The 27730-nt window shown below is 33.0% G+C and overlaps 1 protein-coding gene and 1 long non-coding RNA gene across 4 annotated transcripts in view; both read right to left on the bottom strand.

Annotated features, from left to right (window-relative positions):
- Positions 1-1046: 1046 nt before the first annotated feature.
- On the bottom strand, positions 1047-1900 carry LOC149483352 (uncharacterized). Its single transcript, XR_016316532.1, has 2 exons — positions 1737-1900; positions 1047-1602 (listed from the first exon to the last, which is right to left on the bottom strand). It is a non-coding gene; the product is annotated as an uncharacterized LOC149483352 (long non-coding RNA).
- Positions 1901-3458: 1558 nt separating this feature from the next.
- Positions 3459-27730, bottom strand: part of Pgant9 (polypeptide N-acetylgalactosaminyltransferase 9) — a 110576-nt gene continuing 86304 nt past the window's right edge. Inside the window, exons 3-13 of one of the 3 annotated variants that reach the window (XM_089702388.1) lie at positions 12723-12750; positions 11472-12094; positions 10663-10707; positions 9584-9776; positions 9112-9281; positions 8785-8949; positions 8197-8660; positions 7930-8112; positions 6972-7076; positions 6007-6135; positions 3459-5595 (exon numbers count right to left, since the gene is read on the bottom strand). In XM_089702388.1, the coding sequence (XP_089558514.1) occupies positions 5434-5595; positions 6007-6135; positions 6972-7076; positions 7930-8112; positions 8197-8660; positions 8785-8949; positions 9112-9281; positions 9584-9776; positions 10663-10707; positions 11472-11703 (1848 nt within the window). In that variant the 5' untranslated portion in view covers positions 11704-12094; positions 12723-12750 and the 3' untranslated portion in view covers positions 3459-5433. Of the gene's footprint in view, positions 5596-6006; positions 6136-6971; positions 7077-7651; positions 7760-7929; positions 8113-8196; positions 8661-8784; positions 8950-9111; positions 9282-9583; positions 9777-10662; positions 10708-11471; positions 12095-12722; positions 12751-27730 lie in introns of all 3 variants that reach the window. The other 2 variants (XM_089702387.1, XM_089702389.1) reach the window with 2 other exon arrangements.

Consider the following 27730-nt stretch of genomic DNA (forward strand, 5'->3'; position numbering starts at 1 on the left):
TCGACAACCAGACATTGCTAAACAAGATTCCTAACTACATTTATTATAAGAATATTTAGGTATAACTTGGGTTTCGGAAATTCAAATAACTGTTTATGCTAGTAAACATATTTTCCAACGTAAAATAGAGTCAGGACTTCTTTAGAAATTAGAAATCGTTAGAAAATTATAGAAACAAGAGAAAACATTTCTAATATTTAATTCATCATGTAAATAATAAAATTTTCGACTATCCTTGTAACTTTTAAAAGCCCATTTAAAGAAACCATCGACGAAATAAAACAACAGCACGAAAATTGAGCACAATAATTTTTTGCGTGATACTTTTTAATTAAAAATTCGCAAAGAAATGTTTTCTAAAATCGGCTAATAGGCACCTTCGAAGGCATTAAAGTTCTACGAGTGTAGCGGATTCCAGTCACGCCTCGTGAGTTCGTAACACGTTGGAGTTACGAGCTCTATGGTAACTTATTTTATAATGGTTGGTATACTTAAATTTAATACGAAATTGAGAAAAATTATCGAGACTTATAGGTGATTCTCGTGCTTTGCTTTTGAATAAAGAGTCAAAAAAAAACCTAACTACCTGTAATCTCCATGTTCACTATTTTAAATTTTATTTTCGTCAACTGCCAATTAACTCACAACTCACAATGTTAGTTACCATACTCCTGCGAAACGGCTGGACCGATTCTCATTAAATTTTGGTGTCTATTCGGTAGGTCTGAGAATCAATTTTTCATACATACTAAGTGATAAGAGTAAAGCAGCACAACGTTTGCCGGAAAATTATGTCGGGTGGAATCTTGCAACACAATTTTGAAGTACCTAAGTACATAGATAAAATCTTCAATCGATTGTATCTACTAATCTAATCGATAAATCTCGTGACAAAGTTTTATATCATAAAATTGAGTATTCACTTAGGAACAGGAACAGTTATATTTAACCCTCAATTCACTACGTGAAATTTGCTAACATAAACAACTTCCATGAGTCCACTGGACTCATATATTTTCTTAGCGTGGTTTTTTCAAATAAAACTCTTTTTTTTATTAATTTTCTTTATTATTATTTTCAAATGTTTATTAAGGCACTACAAAAAAATAACAAAACTGGATAAACTTCTGAAATACTCTTAAAAATAAAAAAAACTTATTCTAACAGTCTTAAAAAACAGAGTTATTTTCAAAGCTCTACAATAATAGCAAATATTTTTAACTAATAACTCTTTTTAATTTTATAAGACTTCTAAAGGAATACAAAACCGAAAATAAACAACAAAAATGTACACTTCTATACAAAGAAAAAAAACGTGCATGGGGTATTACCACCGATTACAGGCAACGACGGCATACCTTTTTTGAGCAACTCAAACATACAGGCTTCAGACATCTAGTGCATAAATATGCAGTCTTTGTTCTCTTTTTGTAATTACATAGATAACAATACTTTTTTTCTGTCCTAGGTAACTTGTCTTCGGTTTCAGAGTGGCTCGCATCTTCAGGAATGTCTCTTTTCATGATATATGAAATCGAGCAGCGAAGTTGTCGTGGCAAACGTGTACTGTGCAGACGTGTCATCAAATTACATTTTACAAACCTACAACAACAATAAAAATTAAAATACATATTTTTATATCAAATAAGCAACATTTAAGAATCGTAACAAATAAATAAAATATTACTTAATTCACTAGTATGAGTCCATGGGACTCACTCGACGTAATAACTTACCAATTACGCAGCGCAGGCGCACGTCCTCTCGCTACCTCGGTGCCCGTGTCACTGCAGGAAGGTACTGAGACGGTGGAGGAAATAAGTCACTAGGGGAAAAAATTATAATAGTTTGAAAGTTCGATGTGAGTCCAATGGACTCAGGTAGTGAATTAAGGGTTAAAGCACGTGCAAATAAATATTTTGTGCATTCATTTTACTTTTAATTTATTAAAATAGAAATATACTATCCCAAGCATCGAATATTTCAATAAGTAACAAATAAATAAATAAAATACGGTTGATAATAAAATGATTTTAAGAGTTCTAAATGTATGATAAAAAATTTATGGAGTAATACGAGCTTGTGGATAGGTTTTTATTTACAACATTAATGTTATGGCTTGTCCGAATTTTATAGTGAAGCTTCCTAAAGCAGGCAAAGACACATAAATAATAGATGTTTGACCCAATACTTCTATTTAATTATTTATTTGGACGTCCCTTTATTATAGGGTGTCCTGTTGGTTTTCATTAAAATATAACTGTGTGTACACGAACAAATAGAATGTATTGTAAATATAAATTACACTACAAAGTATGGGTTTTTAGCAAAAGGGTTGTGGAAAAAATGAATACATACAGTACTCTGAAAAACATTGTTTTTAGGATAGGTAGGTAATAAAATTAGTATTTTGAATATTTCATAGATCATATTGTAATGATAATAATTCATAATTAATCTTCTATCAAATCTTCTATTAAGTGTTTAGTGTAAATTGTGTTGTAGAAAATCTTATATTTATCTTATATTACTTAATCTACGAAATGAAGTTTCAAATCTGTTTCTATTGTATAAGGAAAGAATTATTAAGAATCGTCAATTCAATCACGAAAAAAACATTTATAGACAATCTATTGTAGCTTGATATTTTTGTTTTTTTTTTCTGATGATAACAAGTTTCGCAATTCGTATTAGAACCAGATTTCAGAAATAAATAGGTAGGAATCTTAACATTTATCAATACTAAATTCTTTTTCATCAATAGGCATTTAGTTTCTGATACCTACATTGAGCGCTGGGTGTCATCCTGCCGGCTAATTTGTCGTGGTATAAAATAAAATTAGGATTCGTTGAATAATAAACTAGCTAATGAAGATTTTTAAATAAATTAATTCAAATCGGTTCATTCGTTTGGGAGATACGAGACCACAGACAGACAGGACGATGAAGTCATAATTACATACCTTATAATAGACTACAAATAATAATTAACCCTTCATAAAATATTGTTTCTATCAGAGTAAAAAAACAAACCTAAAATACTTTTAGTATTTACCTCGTAGTTCGTAGACTTTATTTTTGTCCAATTTTAATTCCAAATGCGAGAAATAGCTGATCGTGAGAGAATTTTTATCCCACTGCGATTTAAGTAGGTATGGAAAGCAGTTTTCTTTCGTATGCATTTATAAATGTTAGTGAAAGAATATACTTAAATTTTATGTATTTATTCGACTATTTACTACTTAATACTCACCCCAGTTTTTCTATTAAATCAAATATTGAATAATGAATACATTTTCTGTACGGACAAGTAAGTGATCAGTATACTACGCCCAGTAAGATCGCGACTGGGTATCGAACCCAGTACCCAGCTTCTACGCTCAGACATTAACCACTAGACCAAGGTATTCGACCACTGATATCATATTATATTGATAATGAGAAATAAAACAACAAAATATAAATCCAACATAATGCTTTATTTTACAAATATTACTACCGCCATTTATCGTTACGACACGATATATTACATTTAGAGACATCGCATTATATACAGAAAATTTAACATTCAAATACAATTATTACGTAAATATAAGGCACATTTATAACATCCTAACTCAATATTATCCACTATGTATCTGTACACATCTTAATATTAATAAAGAGAAATTGTATCTTTGCTACAAGGCAAGTAAAAGTACCTTAGTAGTATTTTATTTATAAGAAATTGAATATCTTTGCGAAATATTTGCCTCTCTAGTCTCTTTATATTGAAGAGTTGTAGCCAACAAAATTACATATATCTAAGAAGTTACTAAGGAAACTATTACAAATTGTTTTCCGAATATATATTTCTGAATAAATAAATATACATGGCAATAATTACAATAAAGTACTTCCAATGAACTAAACTTAAAAAATATTCCAATTTGACCAAGCCTGGCTTATGAATTTACATCAAATAAAATAGAAGCCCGTTAAAAATAATAACTTTGAAAGATGAAAAAGGCTTCTTTCCCACGCAATTTGCCTAAAAGCATTAGAAACCACAAAAATAGTTGAAGATTTTATTGTTCAAATGATACAAAATTATTAATATCAAAGGCAATACAGAATCGCCTTCATAATTCATAAGGACTATTACACAACTAGTTATAAGAAATGTTCATAATAAACAATCTTCCTAATCTCATAAATGCTTATTTATTTTATATACATCAAAAAATATAAAGGAAGAACTACACAATAGATCATTCACAAATTTTATACATCTAGAGTTTCATTAGTGAAAAAGCACAATTTTTCTATTACATAAAAATGCGTAAGGTTATTGTTAATATATAAATACATAACTATTTAGAAGCCATAATATGCTACTTTATTTAATAATAATGTACTGGCAGTATCGAGTATTTATGTACAATAACTATATTTTTATATCACAAACAGGAATGTTGAATGGAGATAATAACATGAATGTTAGAGAATATCAGTTATATAATACAAAAATCGTTTTTCTATTTAGTAAAATAGAGATTCAAATAAATATAATGTTAATAAAATACGAAATAAATAAAAGTTAAATTTGATATAATTTAAAATAGCTCTTTTGATAAATATTATATTTTCAAACGTGGAATTTTAACAATAACTCTGATATTATAACAAAATTTAAAACAACACTTAATTTTCATCGTAACACTAAATATTTTTTAACATATCTATATTATATACAAAGGAAATACTCTTTACATAGAGCCTATAAGTTATTCAGTCAGTTAGACAGACTCTTTTCAGTAACTATTAACATAATATTGAAGTAAATTCGTTTAAACAATAAAATAGATTTTAAAATACATAGTATGTTCATACTTTGAACAAAATAATGACAAGACAAACTACATAACTAACTAAACATTGAAGATAGTATATTATATTACATATAAAAAAATCACATATTATATCTGTAGTAGGACCTAATACAAATTTCGATAACATTTGTTATCCACTGATACTAACAATATGTAGTCAAGATATGTACATTTGATAATTTCCTATTAATTTCACATTAGGACCTATAGTTAATACTTCACAAGGAATACTATTAGGATATGGTATTTTACAATTTGATATGACGTGACATCGAGTCGGCATAAAATCGTTACAAAAAGAACATTTACACGTAGGAATTTCGATCATAACAACTAGTCTTAACACGAAAATAGTAGTGATCAGAGAATCGATAATGCTAACATCGATTCATCTATAAACATTAGGCCTAGAGGGGTCGAAGATTGTTTCGGAACATCAAACGATATCTAGAAGCACGATGCGTTCAACAACAAGTGATATAGAACTAGGGGGTACAGTCACAAGGAGAACTCACTCAGTCCATGTCTGTTATATGAACAGCAGCTCGTCGTAGGCCTCCGGCTACTCAGCCGTGAGCTCGGGGCTGAGCCGCTCCGGCTTGAAGTTCTCCATGTTCCACATCTGCCGGGACTCGCTCTCGTTGCACGTCTCCATTACGATCTTGTCCTTGTTGCGGTTTATTGACATGCACTTCTCGCTCGAGCCGTGCCGTAACAACTTCGTCTGTAAAAATTGAATTCATCATTTTTAGTGTACAATATGTTGTGATCATGACCCATAACCAAACAATTTTGGCTGCATAATTAAAGAAACTAATAATTCATACGATCAATTAAGTTTTATAAGAACTGACTCAAATTCTCTATTATGTTTCAGAAGGTCTTGAAACGTGGTCCTCTTTAACTAATATTATTCATTACCATATTTAATTGGAATCTTATTCTTGATTCTTTACAATGTGCATGCGTACATTTTATGGTCTTTGTTGAGATACTCTTAATCTTTAAGTACGATATTTAATACAACCGCGATACCAAAATCCCCAGACCGCAAAAGGGCATAGAATAAAAACCATTGCAAATTCCTTAAAAGTACGTTATTGTGGTTCACATAATTGAAAAGTTGTTAACTCACATTGGGGTCATACAGCCATAATTGATTACCCTTGGCACCATGGCACGGATACAAAACAACGTCGTGTCCAGAGTAATCAAGACATGTTTCGTCTCGGCGAATTTCACCGTTCTTTGAATACATCCAATACTGAAAATGTTGACATACAAGTTATAATACTGTTTTATTGTTTTTAAAATGAAGCATCAAATCCAGTGAAAAAGAGAAAACAGATATTTGAAATAAATTGTGAAAACAATATTTATATCATTAAAACAATGGGCAAGATAATTCAATGCTTATCCCAAAACCAAATACTGAATAATACAATTAATTAACATCAAAATATAAATAACTGCAAGCTTGATCGTTAAATTAAAAAATATATTAAATATTATTCATACATAACTATACATATTATAATACATAAATAACTATACAAAACAGAGATTAAGAAAAAGTTAATATGCATAGGTTACTTAAATAACGTTAACTTAAACACTAATTTATTAATCGTATCGACAGTACCAAGGCATTGAAGATACATGATATTTGTATATTTTTTATAATATGTAAAATAAATATGTATTATCAATAAATAGGTATAATACATTTGTTTTGTAGAAAGCTGTTTCGTTCGAAATACAAAGAGTTAGTAGAGCACACAAATCAAGGCACGAAATCATAACACAGTTAGTTTTGTTAATGTGACACAAAAAGGTAACGCGGGTCCAATTTTCAATTATAAGTTAATTTATGATTCTGAATTAGATCGACTATCTTGACGTATCAGCAATTCTCCCTCACTGACTGTCAAAAAGTCGATATTTTTCTTAACAAAAATGACTTATAAATTGAAAATTGGAACCAACTTAGTCATTACATTATAGGGCGTGCCAAACTTACCCAATATTCTATGATCACTAAACACCGACTACTTGATGAAGCGAAAGCGTATGTGGAAACGATGGCATTCAATAACAAACCTGGTTCCCATATTCTCCATGACAAGGCCATAGGGTTACTGGTTTTTTCATATCTTCAAAGCGAGCCGCTGAGTCGATGCACATCTCCGAAGACGGATTCGCGATCTAATGCCATCACAAGTTTTAAAAGGCGTGCCACAATAAAGCAAGCGTGCAGATGAAGTTATTTCTTGAGATATGATACGATACTCATGAAAACTATAAATTTGGAAAAAAAATACATCTCAAGAAATAACGGATAGTGAAAAAGTGGTTTGTCTAATGTTAAGAATACATGAACCACTTATTCTTCATACTTGAATAAGTTCAGAGGTAGAATGAGACGAGTAGGTACCCCACAAATTACGCACTCAACACAATACGTTTGTATAGAGGTACCTGATTTCCACCACCTCCGTGGCATTTATGTAACATTACTATTTCTGGTTCTTCATCACTTTCCTGAAGCCCTGCACCGTCGAGGCAGTAAGGGCGATCGAGCGCTTCATTCCGAATCTAACGATTATCGTCATACAAAACCAAGAGGATCAATACGTGCATTATATGAGATAGGGATAATAAAAGGGTAAACATTCAATTGTGCAAAATGCGAGTGCAAACGAAACGAAACAGCCAGACACAAAACAACAAATAAAAATCTTCAACATGGTACTGCCGAGGGCTCGTAAACAATAAAAGACCTGGTTTCCTCCTTGACGGTGACACGGATAAAGTCCGACTGGTTTATGGTGATCTGACTTGCGCGTCGGTGAATCCAAGCAAGTCTTTGGGAAGGCGACATTTCGAATCTGCACGAAAATTGGTACACAATTTTGAAAAAAAAAGTTTTTAATTATTTTGCACTCGTGAACATTTTTCATAAAATTAATCCTATAATTTTTATTATTATATAAGAGATCGCAAAGTTTACTGTAATTCTATTTAGACTAAACTAAATGACAACATCAAAACAACGTACCTCGCCATGTGCTACTGATTCGCCGGGAATGAAGAGCTCAGGATAAATATTCTTCAGGTACCATTCAAAAGATTTGCATCCAAGATTTTCTCGTAGCGCCACTCGACTGCTTATGTCACCGTAATCACCTTTGTCGTTACCGACGCGCTGATAATAATACTTTGCATAGTCGTCTAGCCATACCTTTAAGAGCGAAATGCAAATTCGTTTTCACAATATTTTTGAAATTATTATTTTATAAAGTAAAGTAATTGAAAAAGTTCGTACCTCAGCCAATCGCACAGAATTTTTCTTGAGCACATTTACGCCTGTTCGCCATTTATACGGCGATCGTTTTCTGAATATATGGCCTACGTGAGAACAGGGAACGATTTCTAAAGTTCCACCGCACATCCAAGTTTTGAATGAAAGTTCTAGGTTCTCTCCTCCCCAAATATCGAAACCGCTATCATAGGTTCCGAGTCTTTCGAAGAATTCTTTGTCGATCGCAAACAGACCACCGGCCATAGTCGGCGACCAGACCGGCTCTGCCGTGTGTTTGTGTCTCGCACGTTCCCTCGCTGGTACTGGGTGCCAATTGAATTGGAGATTCCAGTCAAAACCACCAACATTGACAGACGACGAGTCTCTGTAGTGATATTCGAGTGTGTTGTCATCGATGACATCAATAACGGGACAGACGACTGTTGTCTTATTTCGTGCGATTCTATCCAACAAGGGTTCAAGCCAACCTATAAATGCAAATTATTGTACTCATAAAGTATGTAATGAAAATATAAGAATGAGATAAAAACAATAGAAAATATAGTTTTATTTATCCCTGAAAGATTCCTGTGTAAAATCAACATCAATTACCTTCGGTACATTCACAGTGACTATCGAGATAAGTAAGGACAGGGGCCGTGACGTATCTTGCTCCAAGCAAACGGGCTCTTATAAGACCTTCGCGCCGGGTGGCACGAACGATACGCACTTTGGGAAGTGCAGACATGTAATCATCTAGCTGTTGCATTAAATGTGCTGAAAATAAATCATATTATTGGTTTTATTTGTATTGAGATCAAAACTAGGAATAATTGGAGCAATAAATAATCACATAGTCCTTAAAAAAACATGCATAAATGATTTCTAGAGACATTAAAATTACGTTTATGTATCATGTAAGCCACATATTTTACTTACGCATATCAGAAAAGTCATCTACAAGGACGATCTCTTTTATTAAATGCGGAGGTGATCTATCAATTACTGAATGGACGGTCCTCAATAGAACTGACCACGCCTCATTGTGAAAACATATCACTACAGACGTCTGCGGCAGATCCTCTAAATATCGACCGGGCTGTTTACACCTAAAAAATACGATTTATTAATTTCGAAAATAATATTTTAACACTGTCATTTCAATCAATAAAGTATTAATATTTAATACACAACCACTCTTCTAGAGGATAAAATTACAGAAAGAAAACAAAACAAAACAAGTGGATCGAAACGGAAACACATAATATCCATCCCACAAATCTATCTGGTCATTCCAAGTGAAGACATCCCTTGAAATATAAGCGTTTGTGCCGCACTATTTCTCATTTTATGAAATACCATCTACAACCCGTACCCTATTAAATTACCCACATATCAAAAGGATCCTTACCACTCGTCCCTCGGGTCGGGCAGCTTCCTCCTAATGGATATTAGGTCACTCACGTACTGATTGAATGCATTCTTTTTCCAACCCTCAGAAACGGCCGTTTTCGCCTCTTCGCTGATATTTTTGGGTAAAATTACCGGCTTCCCGAGCTCCCCAGGTGCATTGTCTGAGCCTGGCGCGGCAATCACTCCGAGCCCTGCGAGATCGAATTCAATTATTGGTGGGTAATTCAATTTGGCCAAAACATGCCAATCGGAGTTTATATGTTTGAACCTTCTCTGTTAGGTTAGCAATAAATAGCCATAATAGACTTTAAAAGTGTTTTTGTACTTTTTTAATTTACATACACAATAATAGGTACACTATAATAACTAAATATAGACTTTGAGTATATCAGCAAAGGAACAACACTTAAATATAAAAGAAAAATAGCAGAACTAAGTCCTTTTCAAAACTAATCATGCCACAGACGTGAAAGTATAGACGGATTTGATAGGATATCCGGTATAGCACTCCGTCGGACGCGCGGCACGGGCGCTAATACCAGCGATTAACAATATCCCTTCAACTCATGGGAACATAACCCATTAGTTCACACTTCACGTTGAATTACTTTCGACGCTCATATCGTTTAACTGAATAGGTACTATAGTTTAGATTAGACTTAATGTTACGATGGAAGTGTTATGAGGCTTTATGGACGAGAAATTGAGTTGATCGCACATACATTTAAAGCAAAGCTTCCTGATATTGTCAGCGTGTTGACATTGCAGATGATATAATGGTAAACGTCACAAATGAAAGTTTATGTCCAACGAATGCTCTGACTCCTACCTGAATACATGCATTGGATAATAATCATAATAATACAACGAGCTTCCATGACTGAAACTAATTTTAACATAAAGATAATTTGGTTTCGACTCTCATAAATTTGGGACGCTTACTAAAACAACTGAAAAGTCCGTTTGTGCAAAAGTGTCGATACTTGAAAGTGAAGAATTGAGTTGGTTAGTTTGTGAAATTACGTGGTAATTATTAGTACTTATTCTATTAATAATGAAACATGCAATTACATTTACCTTCGTTCCCTGCGATCCGACCAAGCCAATCGACTCTCGTCCTCGCTGTGATGGATAAATTAAAATTATCATGCAAATTCACTGGATATTTATTAAGCTAATATTTACATTATGATGGTATTAGAACAAAAATAAACAAATAACGTGGAAAGCTAAACAATGCTTCGTTTAATTTATTAACGTTTAATCCAAATACTAGTTGAATACTCATTGAAAATTTTTAATAAAAATATTGACTAGTTAAAGTGAAGCAAGCACTCGAATACCACAATGCATGCAATTTGTGCAAACACGCAATTGTAATGGTAAATTGAAATGCGAAGTGCAAACATTTTATAATATAATAGAGAAAACCTCTTGACCGTAATTACCAACGCTTATTCTTATAAATACACTTCGCGGAATAACGGCAGCTCGTATTCTCAGGAGTTTCTAAGGGGATGAAAACAATACTAAAGGCGGAACTCTAATGGATGGAGCCATGATTTACAAGGGTCATAAAATCCCGACAGACGATGTAGCGTAACGAGAAAATGTTGCAAATAAATTTTATATTAATTACACATTTTATTATATAATCCCTCTTCATGCAGAATGATGAAACAATGGATGAGCAGACAACATTTTGCTTAAGATAATGTAATTTTATGGCAAGATCTCGTCACGTAATATTCAGTAGTCTTTTTGCAAGCATTAAATGCGATAATGTTATGAAAGGAACCCTTTTGTAATTTGCATAATGGCGATAATAATTGCTCGTTTACATCTAACATCCAAAGCGCATGCATTACACAAAAACGTCAGCTTACCGTCGGATAAGTTGTTTCCGTACGATTCACTTTTCCTCTTTGTTGCGGTCGGCTTTGCCATTTTCAATGGTTTCGCTTCTGCGTCCTCGTACTCAATGGGAGGAGCGCCGATAGCGTTCCTAGCGGCTCCATTAGTCGTTAACAACGCCACCATGAACCACAGTGCCGTCAGTATTAGAACGGCCTTTAGAATCAACGTCCGCCGCCGTAAGAAGAACATGCTGTACTTCATTTTTGCTATGTCACTATTTATCTAATTATAAATAAGTTTTCCTTCCTTTGGGTAACTTTTATATTATAAAAGTTACAATTCTCTAGTTCATTACTTTCTTAATTAGCTACAATTGGAAATACTTTTGTAGAGTTTGAGCAAAACGTTAACTATATATAATCACATACAGGTGACTAGCATAATACAAGATATGTCCAATTGTTGATGATACTCCGATATGATATAAGATATGATGATGTTGGACGTCTCCTTTCTTTTTACATGACTTTAGTTACTTGGAAGAATTAATCTATAACATTGTACTAGTCTTGAAATAGGTTAGACTTTTTCCGAGCTCTTCGATTCATCTCTGATCATTCCTTCGTCTGTATTTGTCCATTGTATGAAAAAGCTGAAAAGTAAAGAATAACAAACATTTAGCAGCTTATTTCACTACCTTTTAGGCATATAAATTAAATATTATACATAAAACAAAAGAACTAAGAAAAACCACCAGCCAAATAGATCTGTCAAGTACTCATTCACATTAGAGTGGTTTCGTGTCGATTTTATTTATCTTGGAGAAAAGGAATTTAAGCAGACAAAAATAATACAAGGAGAAAATCCCTCAGAGAGCAGATAATGAACCAATGAAGCTCGCTCGAATACCCATCCTACATGTTTGTATAGTCGCCGATCTTTCGTCAAATTCCCGCCTCCTAGCTGCATCAGGGGTAATTGGGTATCTGTGCTGGCTAATTTTGAACTGTAAATTCTAGATATAGGGTCGGTATTCGCTTATATGTGCATAAATTTCATAAGTGCGCTAAAATATGAAATTTCAGATTCGATCTGATTGCACCGACACCGGCGATGCAATCTTACGCTCTTGGATACCGAAATTGAGCGAACGTAAATGGAAACTTCATGCAATTTGATACTCATCGTTATTAGGTATCGTTTTCGAACAAAGCGTATTTAAATGATATTGTTTTAATAAGTAGCGCGTGGTTTTTACGTTCATTGCTTATTCAACTTACCAATCTTCACTAGGATGCCCGCAAAAAACTGAAACAAAGAAATTATAAATAAGTGATCAAGTTTACTAATCAAGAGAAATGAACTTAAAATCAGCAATACACATAGGTAGGTATTTATACATATTATTTATTTTATTCAATAGGCAAATTAATAAACTAGTCTAAGTGTAACTATAAAAATTAACGTAAAATGAAAATATTTCCCACTTATAGAGTGCCCTATCTTATTATTATAATAATGAAGTATACCCTGTTTATACATAAGTATAAAAATAAATTTACATTTCAGCATTAAAGCAATCTCTTTTATATTTTATACTTATTCCAATAAAAGATTTCAAAATATCGATTTTTAAAAATAAACCCAATATCAATACTTTTGTAAATTTACATACTAATTAATGCAGTTAAATTTCGACGAACACCTCATTGAAAACACCTTTTATATAATATAATCACATTGTATTTTTTTATTAATTAAACTTGGCAACTTTTATTATCCTTATTGCCAAATAAAGTGTAACCGCAAAAAACAAAACATCTCAAAGGCTTCAGTTAATACACAATGAAGTTTCACAAAACTTGGGTCTCTTGATATTATTGTTGTGAAAATGCTGTTTTAATATTACAATCTAGAGAAACGGCACTTTACAAGGTCCAGGATAAAGTTTTAACATAACAATATTATGATAGCGGAATACAAATGAAAAAAAAGGACTCAAAGATCGTTATAGCATATGAGAGTAGCAGAAAATGCTGGCTGAATGAAGGTTATACGTGTGTTAATAGGGTAGCTATCAATTTGATTCCTTCCTTTCTTTTACTCGATAGACAATTTGATTTTATCAAGTCTTCCTTTTCGACCCGCATTCAATTTCTTTGTTTCCTAAATCCTAATACACTTAGAACATGTTGTTTTAAATATCTCAACTCTGAATGACGCACTTCAATACCATTAGTGAAAATAGAACTTCAAATTAGGCTTTAATTATTATAATAGATAAAAGTAATTTAGTCCAATAAACGTTACCATTCGTCAGGGAACTTAATTATGATTTTAGAGGCAATTAAATCGTGAACCTTAAACTATACGGCCTAATGTCAGCGATTTATATGATCGCCTGAAAAGGATGAACGTTTATTACGGAGATTTACGTTATTCTATTACTCGACTCGTTTCTGCATAATTTACAAAGTCCATTCAATTGTAACTTTGAATATCATTTTTATATCGTGTATTTTGAACATGTTTACAATTACGCGACATGTTATGTTAGATACATGTTAGAGAGACTAAAATTTGGTATTTACATAAGCCAGATTATGAAAGCTAATTTAGATTGGAAATTATAATGGACCCGAATTTTGTTGGAATAATGTCTACTATAAACAACTAATAAACACACGTAGTCCAAAAACTGTATAAATACATTCAAATAATAATCATTGCCCTACCTGTCGTTACGAACATAAATAAAAACATAACAATCTATGTCAACAGAAATCCAATTGTTACAAGTCAATTATTATCACGAAACCTCAAGCATGTACACACTTTATGCCTTCATAAAGTTTTCACACGTCGTAGTATGCAGGTCGCAAGGCTGCACGGCGGTCACTGGCCTCCTCGGCGCTACTAATGACATTTACTGGGAATTAATGCCGTACACGGTTGCTTTTAATCCATTTTATTTGTCTGATAATCCAATATTGTATTGACACTTCAAATGTTTTCGTGTCAGGGCGGCGTTGCCAATATGTCACGGGAAATGATGTGACAAGTTGATGGGGATTTTTTGTTATCTCTATAGGTACTTAATAAAAATAAATCGCCAAGTGTTGAGAACGGATAGACCAATTTGGATTTTTTAACGTTTTTGTTAAGGCACAAGAAAGGTTTTTATGGAGAGAAAGCACGAAAAAGGGGTAGGTAATAGGACAGAAAAGCGACTGCCGGGGAAGCTAGTTGTTAAATAAATCTAAAATGAAATTGAAATTAGATAATCCTATATTTCCTGTCGAATCAGCTATATAAATTATCTTTATTCGTATTCTTTGTGGCATTATTTAAGAAAATGATATTTTTCATTGATGTGATAATTTTTGCTAAATTGGATTACGTAATTTCAAATACGTTTATAAATTTATTATAAAAAAAAACGCTTATAAAATTAAATACAATAATGTACAACATTTATTACTTTAACTGTATTTCGCTTAATCTTTTCCAAGAGGCTTATTTTCCCAGAATAAAATACATTATAATTGTGATTCTGTTAATACTTATGTTCCCGGCCTTGTTTATCGCTTATGATATTAATAAGAGTTAACGTTATTTATCGTATTAACTAATCTAAATATATATAAAACTGGCTGACTGACATTAGTTACCTATCTATCAACGCACAACCCAAACCACTAAACGGATCGGGCTGAAATTTGGCATGCAGTTAGATGTTAGAACTTAGGACCTAGGCATCGGCTAAGAAAGGATTTTGATTTATTCTACCCCCAAGAGGATAAAATAGGCGATGAAAGTTTTTATCATGAAAATTTATCTTCCCACGCAGGCGAAGCTGCGGGAAACAGCTAGCTAATTATGTTTTATAATGTGGTTAATTTGTGTGTGTTAAATATTTTCAGATCCTTGTTTTCAGTTGAAATCGCCACAGAGGAGTCACTCAATCGGAATTGATTATATCTTTCAGGAAATGCAAATACGAGAATACATAACGCATTGATTTATTTGGAAATACGTGTTTGTATGATAATTAATAAAATATGTTGAATTTAATACACTCATTGGTATTATATTTTATTCTTATTTATATAATATTCACATACATATACGATTTATTAAATATTTAGTTCTTTAAGTAAATACATCAATTATAATGTGGTAAAAAAAATTGTAAATGGAATTGCAAAAAGATTTTCCATACATGTTTTGTTCTTACTGATTTTCAATCAATTTCTTCTAGTAGGTACAAAGCAGGAAACAATATTTCCTATTTCCGCCTATTTCTTATTATTTCCTGTTTTCCTTATTCCTTCTAGAACATTTTGTTTTCATGTTCTTTCGTTCATTTATCAACCCGTATTAATATACAATATTCAACCCGCCGAACATACACAAATTAATATCTAGAAAAACATTTTTATTAGCAAACTAAAAAAATGTGTTACTAAAATGTTAAGGACACTTTATTTACGCCAAAGCTTATTTTAAACTTACTACCTACTAAGTTCCCGACAACATATTATCTACAACCTATATTAATAATGTTATTTTAAGAAAATCGTGCTAATTACACCGCTTTTAACTCAAAAATGACTGAACGACTTTTAATGATTTTTAGTTTGCTGGATTCGTCTCTACTTGGATTAAATAACTTTGTAAATTTCAAAACCTTAAAAAATACATCCACTAGAGCCGCTAATAATAAAAAAAAAAACTAATAGGATACACCGGAACCATCCAAATCACTACTTACTATTGTCATCACTCCACGTGATTCCCACACTTATTGCGCACATGACAAGGTACAATTTACTATCTAACAACTAATTAATCGATTGATTTGTAATTAAACCCGACATGCACCGTTCGAGGCGGATGATCACGGCCGTCGATCGCCGCATTAGGACGCGCCTTGGGGAAAACTATTGCGTGTATTTACGCGTTTTCAATTAACACGTGTAATTTGTTTTCTAATGAAACGGAATATTTATTAAATTAGCAATGATTAGGTGTAATGTGTGGCGTTTACTTTGATGTAGATGTTTCTTAGCAACCAAGCGACACTTTACCTAACTACGTATCAGTTAAACAACAAGTTCTAGTTATAGTATCCGCCAATAATTTTCCACAGTCACTGAAAATTGTGAGATTCAATGTCAATAATAAACATCACATATACATTTGCGCAACAAATACTAATTTGTTCCAGATATATAGGTTATGAATAAATACTAATACACCATTTGAAATGCTCATCACATGAACCGTTCCACTAATATTATAAATATTAAATTATGCAAACGTATCTAACGTTTACATGCATGGAATTTCTATCACGTAACGAGTAGGAAGCCTTAAAAATACAACAAATACAAGTCTACAACTTACTTCTGCGAAAACAATAAGGGAATTTCAACCATTATGTTAATAATCCGTCCCAACCCTCGACCAATATGTTGTAAAATTTAATCACAATACGATGTAAACAGACATTGAAGTATGAGCTTAATAAGCTAGAAGATACTCAAATGCTTGTTTAATATTAAACCGCTTTGTTGGCAAGAAAATGTTTTCGTGTGGAAAATTCGTAGTTGGCGGCGGTTCCGTAAGCGCCATATCCTTTGAGCGTTTTACAATATAAACTTTGTTATTTCTTTGAAAATAATTAATTAGATTGAAACTTTAAATGCTGAATTTAATTAGTTTCCAAGGAAATACCGAGAGCAAAGAATAAACTGTTGATCTGTTTAAATAATAATCTGCTTATACATGTATTATAAAATCTTAATAACCATAGATATTATTTTATCACATAGGAAAAGCAAAAATATTTCGAACACAGAAGTTCATAAGTCCCACAAGAAAATATAAAAATAATTCCGTCCGTTGGCACAGAATGAATAATATTCAAAATTACATCGAAACTTATAGATTCCCAAGTTTGCGTAGTGAAAATCTCGCCTCCATAATTCATATGATTGCAAAGCGAGCATGATTCCTGCGATCTCCCGCCAAAGAAATAGCGACGATGTATGGAAACTTATTCATAGTTATCTGATGCAATGAAACTCACGGTAGTTTTTCTCATCGATTTTACGTTCGAACCTTATAAATTATTCACCGCTCAAACTGAGTACGTTGGAGTACTATTTGTGAATCTTAATACATATTTCAGGTACCTCGTTAATCACTATAGGTATAGGTAAATGCATGAGGATAAAAGTAATACAATAGCTACCGCAGTTTTAAGAAGTTTAAACAAAACCTACAAATTTATATTGTCAAATGTTAATCTGCATTCTATAAAGCTGTATTCAAGAGCAACAATATGACTTAAACTCATTATCCAGCATGATAATCGAATACCAAAGACACAATTCCACTGAGCGCCCTTATATCAATTGTATTAGACAGAATACCTGACTATGCACAAAATCCGTACTCGAATTGCTAACGATACGTACAATACAATGTACATAAGAAATAAAGAAGAATTTTCAGAGCAATGATGTGAGGGGATCTCTTGTTTAATGAGACCACAGCTTAGCTGCAACGAATCGCTTTTACTCGCTACTACGTCTCCTTAATTGTGCCAAGAACACACAATTCTCTTTATATACCAACGTAATCGAAATCTGAAGAGTTTGTTATTAAAGTTTTTTGATATCTGTAATAGTTACGGAATAATCGCCTGTGCACACTTAACGATTACACCCTGTATATCATCAAGCTAAAACCAATAGGATCAGAGCAATGCGGGTGAAACGACGGGCCACATCTAGTACGATATAGAAGGCTGATTATCCATATACCTACTTATTTCATATCTGTATTGTTGTATCATAATTGGTTTCTGATCTTGTTATTTATAGATCTCCTGCTAATAGTTTCTCCTACACAGTTAATAATACCTAATAATAATTAATTAACTAAGACATAATGAATTATAATTTATTGAAGTAGACAATAACTTCGGTAGTGTTTTATCAATAATGATATCTAATTCAAACAATTTTCTCTCTTCGTTCAAATCTTCAGTTCTAAAATTCATCTTAGAGAACATATTTTTCATTATGTTTCAGTCGCCTATTAGCACGTAATTAGCTTCTTTTACATATTTATTTGCTTATATTATATAAAATCTTTTGAGAAGTTTTTCCTTACATCATCACCGTGCCGTTTCGATGATAAACTTTTAATTTCCCTCAAGCACACGAGGCTTGGTGATGCGGTTAATGCCTAATTAACCACAACCGCGAATTCAAAGTCAGCATAATTACGTATTCAAATCTCGAATGAATATAACGTTTAATACTCAAATCTTCCATTAATTCATCCATAACAATGAGATGATGCTATACTTTAAGAGTTTGCTTAAATATTACAAGTCGAGTTTACGAAATCTGCAAACTTTTGTTGCTCTGCGTAATTGTGTAACACTTTATATGGCTTCTTCGGGTTGGTTGGTTTGTTGTACATGTACTTCTGAAGTGAATATTAAAGTTTTTAAACATGAATAAGATCACTTACCTAGAAGGCGTTACTGGTCATGTAAAAATGTCCTTCAGTTTCTAAATACGGCTGAAGTCAAGAATAAATTACATTTCAAAAATAAGATAACACCAAAGCCTTCATTCAGAATTTATCAATTAACCATTTAAAAATCATTTTTTCAATTGATATCAACGGTAAGATACAGCGTGTGTGCCTGCGGGTATTTTAATTCAATTGCAGTTTGAATTTCTATCATCCCGTTTAAATCACTTGCAAGTTGCAGTAAAATACAATTGAATTATGTTAATAATATTAAAATAAACGATAAATACTGCTCGGATAGCGTAAGCCTGCACCAGACGTTCTCGACGTAAAATATTAAACGGCACGTATAAATTCTTTAGTCACAGCCGTAAATTCACACTAAGAGCGTATACGCACTATGCGGGTAGCCGTCCGGCTGACCGTAAGCAGCAATTAGAGCAGGCTCCAAGGAGATGTTCGTTTGCAAAAATCGCGGACCTAAATCTGACTTCTGATATATATTGTATAGATCCCAGACATCCTATAGACAGATGTTGCCAACCAGTTTTGTGGTCCCCCTGCCCGCACCCCGGTAATTAAATATGGCATACAAAGAAAAAAATAAAAATTTCCAAAACATGCCGTGTGGGGTATCAAATGAAAGAGCTTATTAAGTAGATCACGAATATATAGCATACTATATACATTTCTTACACTTTCTCTAAGAATTTTTAGAAAATTTACGAAAATGGTCCATTTTTGAGTTAACTTTAAACCACTATAGATTGAAAACTCATGAATATATTTTTTAAATTATTATTTTAAATAATTAACAATAGTCCATTGTTTATGATTCAATAGTTCGTAATATAATATAAGTGAGCTATGTGGTGGATTTGATGAAAATAACTATATACTATATGAACTTGAAAATATACTCGCCATCTTTGAATGCTCCCCCACTCCCCCATGCAACTATTTCACTGTACGAATTATTGAAACGTAAACAATGGACTATTGTTAATTATTTAAAATAATAATTTAAAAAATATATTCATGAGTTTTCAATCTATAGTGGTTTAAAGTTAACTCAAAAATGGACCATTTTCGTAAATTTTCTAAAAATTCTTAGAGAAAGTGTAAGAAATGTATATAGTATGCTATATATTCGTGATCTACTCAATAAGCTCTTTCATTTGATACCCCACACGGCATGTTTTGGAAATTTTTATTTTTTTCTTTGTATGCCATATTTAATTACCGGGGTGCGGGCAGGGGGACCACAAAACTGGTTGGCAACATCTGTCTATAGGATGTCTGGGATCTATACAATATATATCAGAAGTCAGATTTAGGTCCGCGATTTTTGCAAACGAAACTCCACTGAGAGTCCGGTCTAAATTATGTACGTAATATTCATTTCTATGCGCACTGTGCGGTCTGCGGTAGCCGCATCGCAGTGCGCATAGAAATGAATATTACGTACATAATTGTGCTTGCGGTCAGCCGGACGGCTACCCGCAATGCGGCTACCCGCATAGTGCGTATACGCTCTAAGAACCCACCTACACTTGCTTAATTCACGAGTCTAGTGCATTTTCTTATTGTTTACACTTATTTATGTCATATATAACAACCCAGCTACATGTTGCGGGCGACAGTTCAGTTAAACGCGCTCATCACAATAAAATATGGCCTCCCACTCAAGTACAACAGTTAGTAGCGCTCACAACATTATAAAGTAGCGAATTATGTACACTAGAATGTATGAAAGTTATAAAATGTACACCATACGTATTTACATTACGATAGTAGATACTTAGGAAAATGATTACCAAAAAATTATGAATCTCCCTGAAATTATGATTACGCCTATATAATCATTCTTAATATTTTTGTTTTTTTTTAGCATAACAATAGATATAGGTAGATTTTTCCATCCTGATAAATGCAAGAAGCAGATATAACTAACTGTCCTTCGCGATCAAATGACGAATATCAACTACCTCTTACAACTAGGACCTTATAGCAGTAAAAGTCGACACCCTATGTTCTTTTTAGACGACTTCACTATAAACACGATGAAAGGGAATGTTTTAGCGATACACTCGTACGTGAAAGCGCGGTTTATTTGAGCATCGATCAGTCCACAGTTTCCCCGGCGTCGATTACAGATATATCCATTACAGATTCACTTTCTAGTTTGGCTATTTAGCTCAATTACCTACGTTTTAAAGGCTAAGTGTGAATATCTACGTAACGTTACATTATTTATATTTGATCGAGGTAACAGCCTTAAGATTACTTCAAAATAAAGAAGATTTTTTTTTTCAATTATTTAATTTATAATATGATATAGGATGAACACCAACAAATTGGTATAAATATGTTTAAAATTTAAAATTATGTATTATAGAGTTTAAAATTATATTAATACAGGTATAAGGACAAAGCCTTGTCATTCCTTTTAATAATGTTCATACACCTGATTAAAGTATATTTAGAAAAATATCGTGATATTTAGCACGATCTACGAATCAAAGCACTTACGCTGAGATCACCCACCGTGTCTAACAAGACCTTCGCCATGAGCGGTTGCTAAATTAGAAAAAAAAAATTAATTGGGCTCTCTGAAGCAGCAGACCTTGTAAGGACAGGCTGACCTATTTGCATATCTGTAATTTATTATTGAACTAGCTGCTGCTTTCGGCTTCACCCGCGTGTTTAAAGGAAATTCGTATGGGAATGAGATGTTTCAGCGCGGTAAAAAGTAGCCTTTCCAGACACAAAAGTATACCAAAAATCGATGGATAGCAAAGCAAGGCCAACAAACACATTTGCATTTATAATATTCAATAGTTATGTTAAGGATGGAAATGAATTAACGATTGAAAATGTCTGGATGAAAAATTAACAATTTGGCATTTACGTAGAATAAAAGCTAAACTTAAAGTTACTGCGTGAGAAAATCGACATCATCAAAAGATATAAGATAGTATCCCAAAGTGTACATTGTAATATACACATTTCAAAAAGCCCTCTGTAGTGAAATGTTATAATTCTCAATCTAAATCCATTACATTTCCACGCGTAAAATCCACTTGACAAGCACATAAAATACAATTTAAAAGTGATGATATAATGTTTCGGAGCAATGGGATAACCGCTTACATCCTGACAAAAGCAAACTGCGTCGAAACAACGAGCGAACCGAAAAGTTTTAAATAATAATAAAAATAAAATCGACTCCGACCATTTTATTCGTGTTTACTTTCCTAAAAACTTGCGTAAGTGCCTTAAGCATTTACCCAATACTGTAAACGTTTATTTTAATGTTTCTGATTCAGAGAACTGATATAGGAATAAACCTACAAACCAATAGATATTTAATGATCGATAAAGCTTCATTTAGGTTACATCAGCCCTAGGAATGATTGCCTGACATTAATCGAAATTAATCGCGAGCCCGGCATAATCACGTCTTACTCCATTACGCGTACATTAAAGCTATCTACATGGACCGCATCGAAAGGGTATCCCCATTAGCCACATACCCGATACATTAATAACTTCCCCGTAATGATCCCCAACTCTGGCCTTCACTTTTCAAACGTAACGGGTCAATTGATCGAGTTCATGTCCCATCGGCCCCCGTCACTCACAATAGGTGAATTAATGGCTGAAAGAAATGACATCGAACGCGGCTTTTATTGAAAATGTTTAATGGTGTTTTTCTTCTCTTAGTATATTTTTTCATTCTCTTCCATTAGCCACCGTAATGTGTTTTCTTGCGGAGTCGAAAGCTTACCTTTTTGTTTGAATCGCCGTCGCACCGTAACTGTCGACAAAAGAAAACGTTTATAAATCAACTGTTCGCGTTGAATAATACTGAATAAGAAATAAGTGACTTTTATCATGTTTAAAATTGTAAATAAATGAAAAAGACACTTTTACATAAAAGTATTGTTACACAAAACAAAAGGGACGTATCCCCTTTGTAGTTCGTTACTTTTATCCCGAAGATTCAAAAAATCAAATACACGTAATTTAATATTATATATAGGACTCGGATCCGGCTTAACCCCATCGCAGTAGAGACAGGTGACAGAAAATCACGGTACAAAAGATCCTTAACGTATGATAGGCTTAATTTATTTTCAGAAACCTTTCTGAATTAGAATCGTATTTGTCGAACCAGTGTTTTATCTTATTATTGTACACAGTTTTCTGGCGTCATACAGTAGACGGGTCTTATATGTCAAAGGATAAGGAGAACTCAGGCGAAAAACTGTTGAAGACTGTAGTTTTACCCTTGTACTATATTATAGTAATGCTTCTTCCCTTCAACGGGCAGTTTAGCTCATACATTATTCTGTATTAATATCTATACAAAAGTGACCCAACATCGTAGGCACACTATCCAAAAAATGTTCAATCAAAAACGCTCCTCTTGCAGTTCGAGTGGCACTCAATGATCAACGAATTTGGCAACCCTGTCGATGCAATCTCGAGAGCACTCATGGACCCTCGTTATACCGGCGGATGGCCATTAGGACCGCGAGACCGTGGTCCGACGCGGACGACCGACGTCCCAAAAACACTTACGGGACGCGCTGATCTCCTGGGGAGGACGTCGGTAGCTAAGGGCCGTGTTAAAAGAGGATGTAATAAAAGCCTTTCTTTGTTTCTTATCGTATCTAAATATGTGCTATCGAAATTGCTGTAATAGACTATAAATATAGGATTTTGACTATAACTCGATAAATCAGCAACTGTTTTTTGGCTTTAACTTCTAACAGTTAAAGCAAAAGAAAAACAATACAATTATTTATTTTAAAGAATATTAAAATATCAATGATACCAATTAATTTTCCATCCCACTAAATACATCTTAAAAGGCTTCCCTTTAAACATAACATAACTGTTTAATTGTTTATAAGAATAGAGCAAAAGCCGTGCCGTAATACGGGGCGACGTAAGGGCTTAAGAGCTTTAAAGTGACCACACCATTTCAGCTTCCGTCCCTACGAGCCCCCGGGCTACAATATCACCCTACACCTCAACAAGGACCCGACGCCTAATTGACTTTACATCGGATTAATAATGGTTCAGCCCTTAAACATGTTTACTGGAGACCGTTACGACTAAATATTTCCTTGAATAATACAATATGTAGGAAAACACGCTACAGATAATGGGTAGTCGGAAAATTAAGTTAAAATATCATCAACGATATTAATAAAAGTTAAATTAGGATGTTACTATTTAAAACTAAAAGGGTAACGATTGTTTGAATTGGCTTTATTCGTAATAGGGTCAATGACGAAGAGAGGTTGAATAATTTAACTCTATTATTTGTAGATATAATAATCGAATGCAATTCAGTGTTGCGGCTTGGTTGAATTGTGGACATAGGTTAAATATAAAAAAAATAATAGTAGTAAATAGTATGACCCTCTATTGTGTATGAAATTTTAAATTGTGAAGAAAGCTCAAATAAAGCATTAAAAACCTTATTGCATTTTCAATTCACCCTGCACTCACACCCTTCCAAATCTAGCATACAAAAAGTTCAATCTAAATTGTAAACAAGTTAAAGAAGAAACAACCCCGTACACATTTCTAGCTAGAATACAGCTGTATTCGAAAAACCCGTTTCCGAGTATCAATAGCGAGGTATGTTCCTTTCTTAGCGCCAGGACAAAGTTTTAATCACGAAATGCAAGTAGCAAAGCGGTGCAAACTTGGCATCCGCACTTTCAACAGCCTTTCGCTTTTAATAGATTGTCAGGCCGTATAACAAGTTGGCGCACGATTGTTACTTATTGAATGCTAAGCACTTACCCGTACGAGTTTGAGTTTCAGCGTCACTGCGAGAAACTTCGATGGAGATCTTTTAGTATCTACGTGCAAGAGTTGAAAGCGCTATTCGTTTTATGATCTGAGTTTTGTTCCTTTAAACATTGTACTGCATTGTCTCTTGTTTGAGCGTCTACGTCATATATTAAATCATTTATTTCCGGGCAAGAAAAAAACATTGATGTTCACCATTTTTATGTTATGGATAAAATGCTACGTATAGTACCTAACTATTAAGTTTCCCTGCACAGAGTAATTAATACCGAAGCTTAATTAATTTATTCAGCAATATTGCTGTATTGCTCCAAAGGGGTGCTAATAACACAAATAACAGGCATCTCGGTACATATTAAAACAGTGTACGTGATACAATCAAACGCTTGCGTCACCTCAGATATCCATCTATAACCTGCCTTCACAGGCGAGTCACGAATGTATCATTAAGAAGCTTCCGTGTGATTCCCGCCACTTGAGATAATCTTTTTGTTATCTATCGACTGAGATTACTTCGTTCAATATGTTTGCGAATGTTTCCCATTTGAGGAATTATGCGTGGAACACGTTTATCAAATAAACATAGAATATATATCGAGTGCAATGAACCGGTACAAATTTCTTTGAGCAGACAGCGTGGACGCTGTTCGTAGTATTTTCAACAGACACCTACATATCTGTTGTTTACTAAACATTGTTCAATTTGTATTTTCTTATATTCACACTGTTAATCAATTTGCTTTTAGTTTGTATTATTTGTATTTCTTTGTTAGATTGAGCACCTACTTTAATTATGTTAACACAACGTTTATAAAGTGTTCATACGCTTTATCACCTTAGAAAATACATAATAAGTGTCATATCATTTTTTGCTTGATAACTTGATAAAGCGAACAATAAAGTGTTATGTTATAATATATTAAGTAATAATATTAGTTCCCAGGCGTCGTTATTCAATTTTATTCTCACAAAACGTAACTATAAGTACACAATCTCCCTGTAAATCTGGGAAATACTCAAAGTATGTAGAAAAAGACTTTGAATGTAGCGGTGATAGATTGCTCCATCATTGCTCCCATTTGCATAATGCGATCCATAATGTTGACAGTTGACACGTTAAAAGTCTGGAAAATATATTCTTATGTATAGTTGAATTAAGCTTTTCCTCTTCATTTGGGAGATAATTGAAAGAATAATACTGATTAAACTGAAAATAATTTTGAAAGATTTAATTGAAACATCTTAATTGTTTTAATGAATATTATTTCAGGTACGTGTCTACAATAAGATAAATAAATCTTACATATATTTTTTCACATATTTAAATTATTATTAAAAATAATTTCAAAGTAACTTTAGAACTCAACGCGGGATATACAAATATGTACATAGAAACATAGAGTTAATAATTACCATTGTAAGTGAAAAATATTATGTATGTAAATAACAGAGAATATTTTGAATGAAATTAAAATTAGTCAAGATACTTTAGCGCAAAAATATAAGTCCTCCTTAACGTTGTCTAGCTCATTTTCATTATTGCATACTGATGTCGGAGAAATTAAAAAAATTGTGGCATCGTTAAAAAATTCATCATCGTCATCATGGGATGGTATATCTGCAATATTTTTAAAAAAGACTATAAATATTTTATGTACACCAATCTGTCACATGTGTAATCTTTGCTTTTCTCAGGGGATATTTCCAAAATTATTAAAGGAATCAGTCGTAATACCTATATACAAAACAGGTGATAAAGGCAGTATTACAAATTATCGCCCGATCTCTTTACTGCCAACTTTTGCTAAAATATTAGAGAAACTCATAAATGTTCGGCTTAAAGGGTTTTTAGAGAAATATAACATTCTTTCGAATAACCAGTATGGTTTTAGAGCAAAAAAATCGACAACAGATGCCATTGAGGACGTTGTTACACATGTAGCTCGAGCTCTAGATAACAAATCTAAATGCTTAGGCATCTTTTTGGATTTAAGTAAAGCTTTTGATACCGTTTCAATTCCGCTCCTTTTGGTAAAGTTGGAGTGTATTGGTATTCGTGGTATTCCATTAGCACTCTTCAAAGATTATCTCTCTGAAAGGTATCAAAGCGTTACACTTGGAAATTATAATAGCAGTAAAGAACTGGTTAAATTTGGCGTTCCCCAGGGTTCTGTTCTTGGTCCCACTCTATTCTTAATTTATATTGATTATCTTTGTAGGATTAAACTTGACAATACTAAAATAATAACCTTTGCTGATGATACGGTTTTGTTAGTGACAGGTAATAGTTGGGAAAATGTATATAATACAGCGGAGAAAAGCATGAATGAAATAACTAAACAACTTCAGATGAATTTACTTACACTTAATATCAACAAAACAAAATATTTACAGTTTTCAATAAGTAATAGTAGTGTACCTAATAGTAATTTTAATTTAAAAGTACATACGTGCAGCAATTACAATAAAAATTGCGATTGTTCTATTCTCTCTTCAACCGATCAAATAAAATACCTTGGCTTATTGATAGACAAAAATCTTAATTGGAAACCACATATTGACCAACTAAAAAATCGTATCCGTAAATTAATTCCGCTCTTTAAAAAAGTAAGGCTCCTTAAGGACAAAAAAACTAGTAGGCTTGTATATATATCTCTATGCCAGTCTTTATTGTGCTACGGTATTACTGCTTGGGGTGGCGCAAAAAAAACTTCGCTAATTAAGTTAGAAAGAACACAACGATGTATTCTTAAGGTACTCAATTTTAAGCCTATGCGCTATCCAACAAGTCAACTTTACTCGGAATGCTCATTACTTACCGTCCGCCAACTATATATTAAAAATATTATACTTAGACAACACAGCCAACCAAACAATAATCTAGATAAAAGAAAAC

The sequence above is a fragment of the Colias philodice genome, chromosome 13, assembly GCF_061535455.1.
Source record: "Colias philodice isolate Cphi_HAF_F1 chromosome 13, ilColPhil1 Martin Lab GWU primary, whole genome shotgun sequence".
NCBI lineage: Eukaryota > Metazoa > Arthropoda > Insecta > Lepidoptera > Pieridae > Colias > Colias philodice.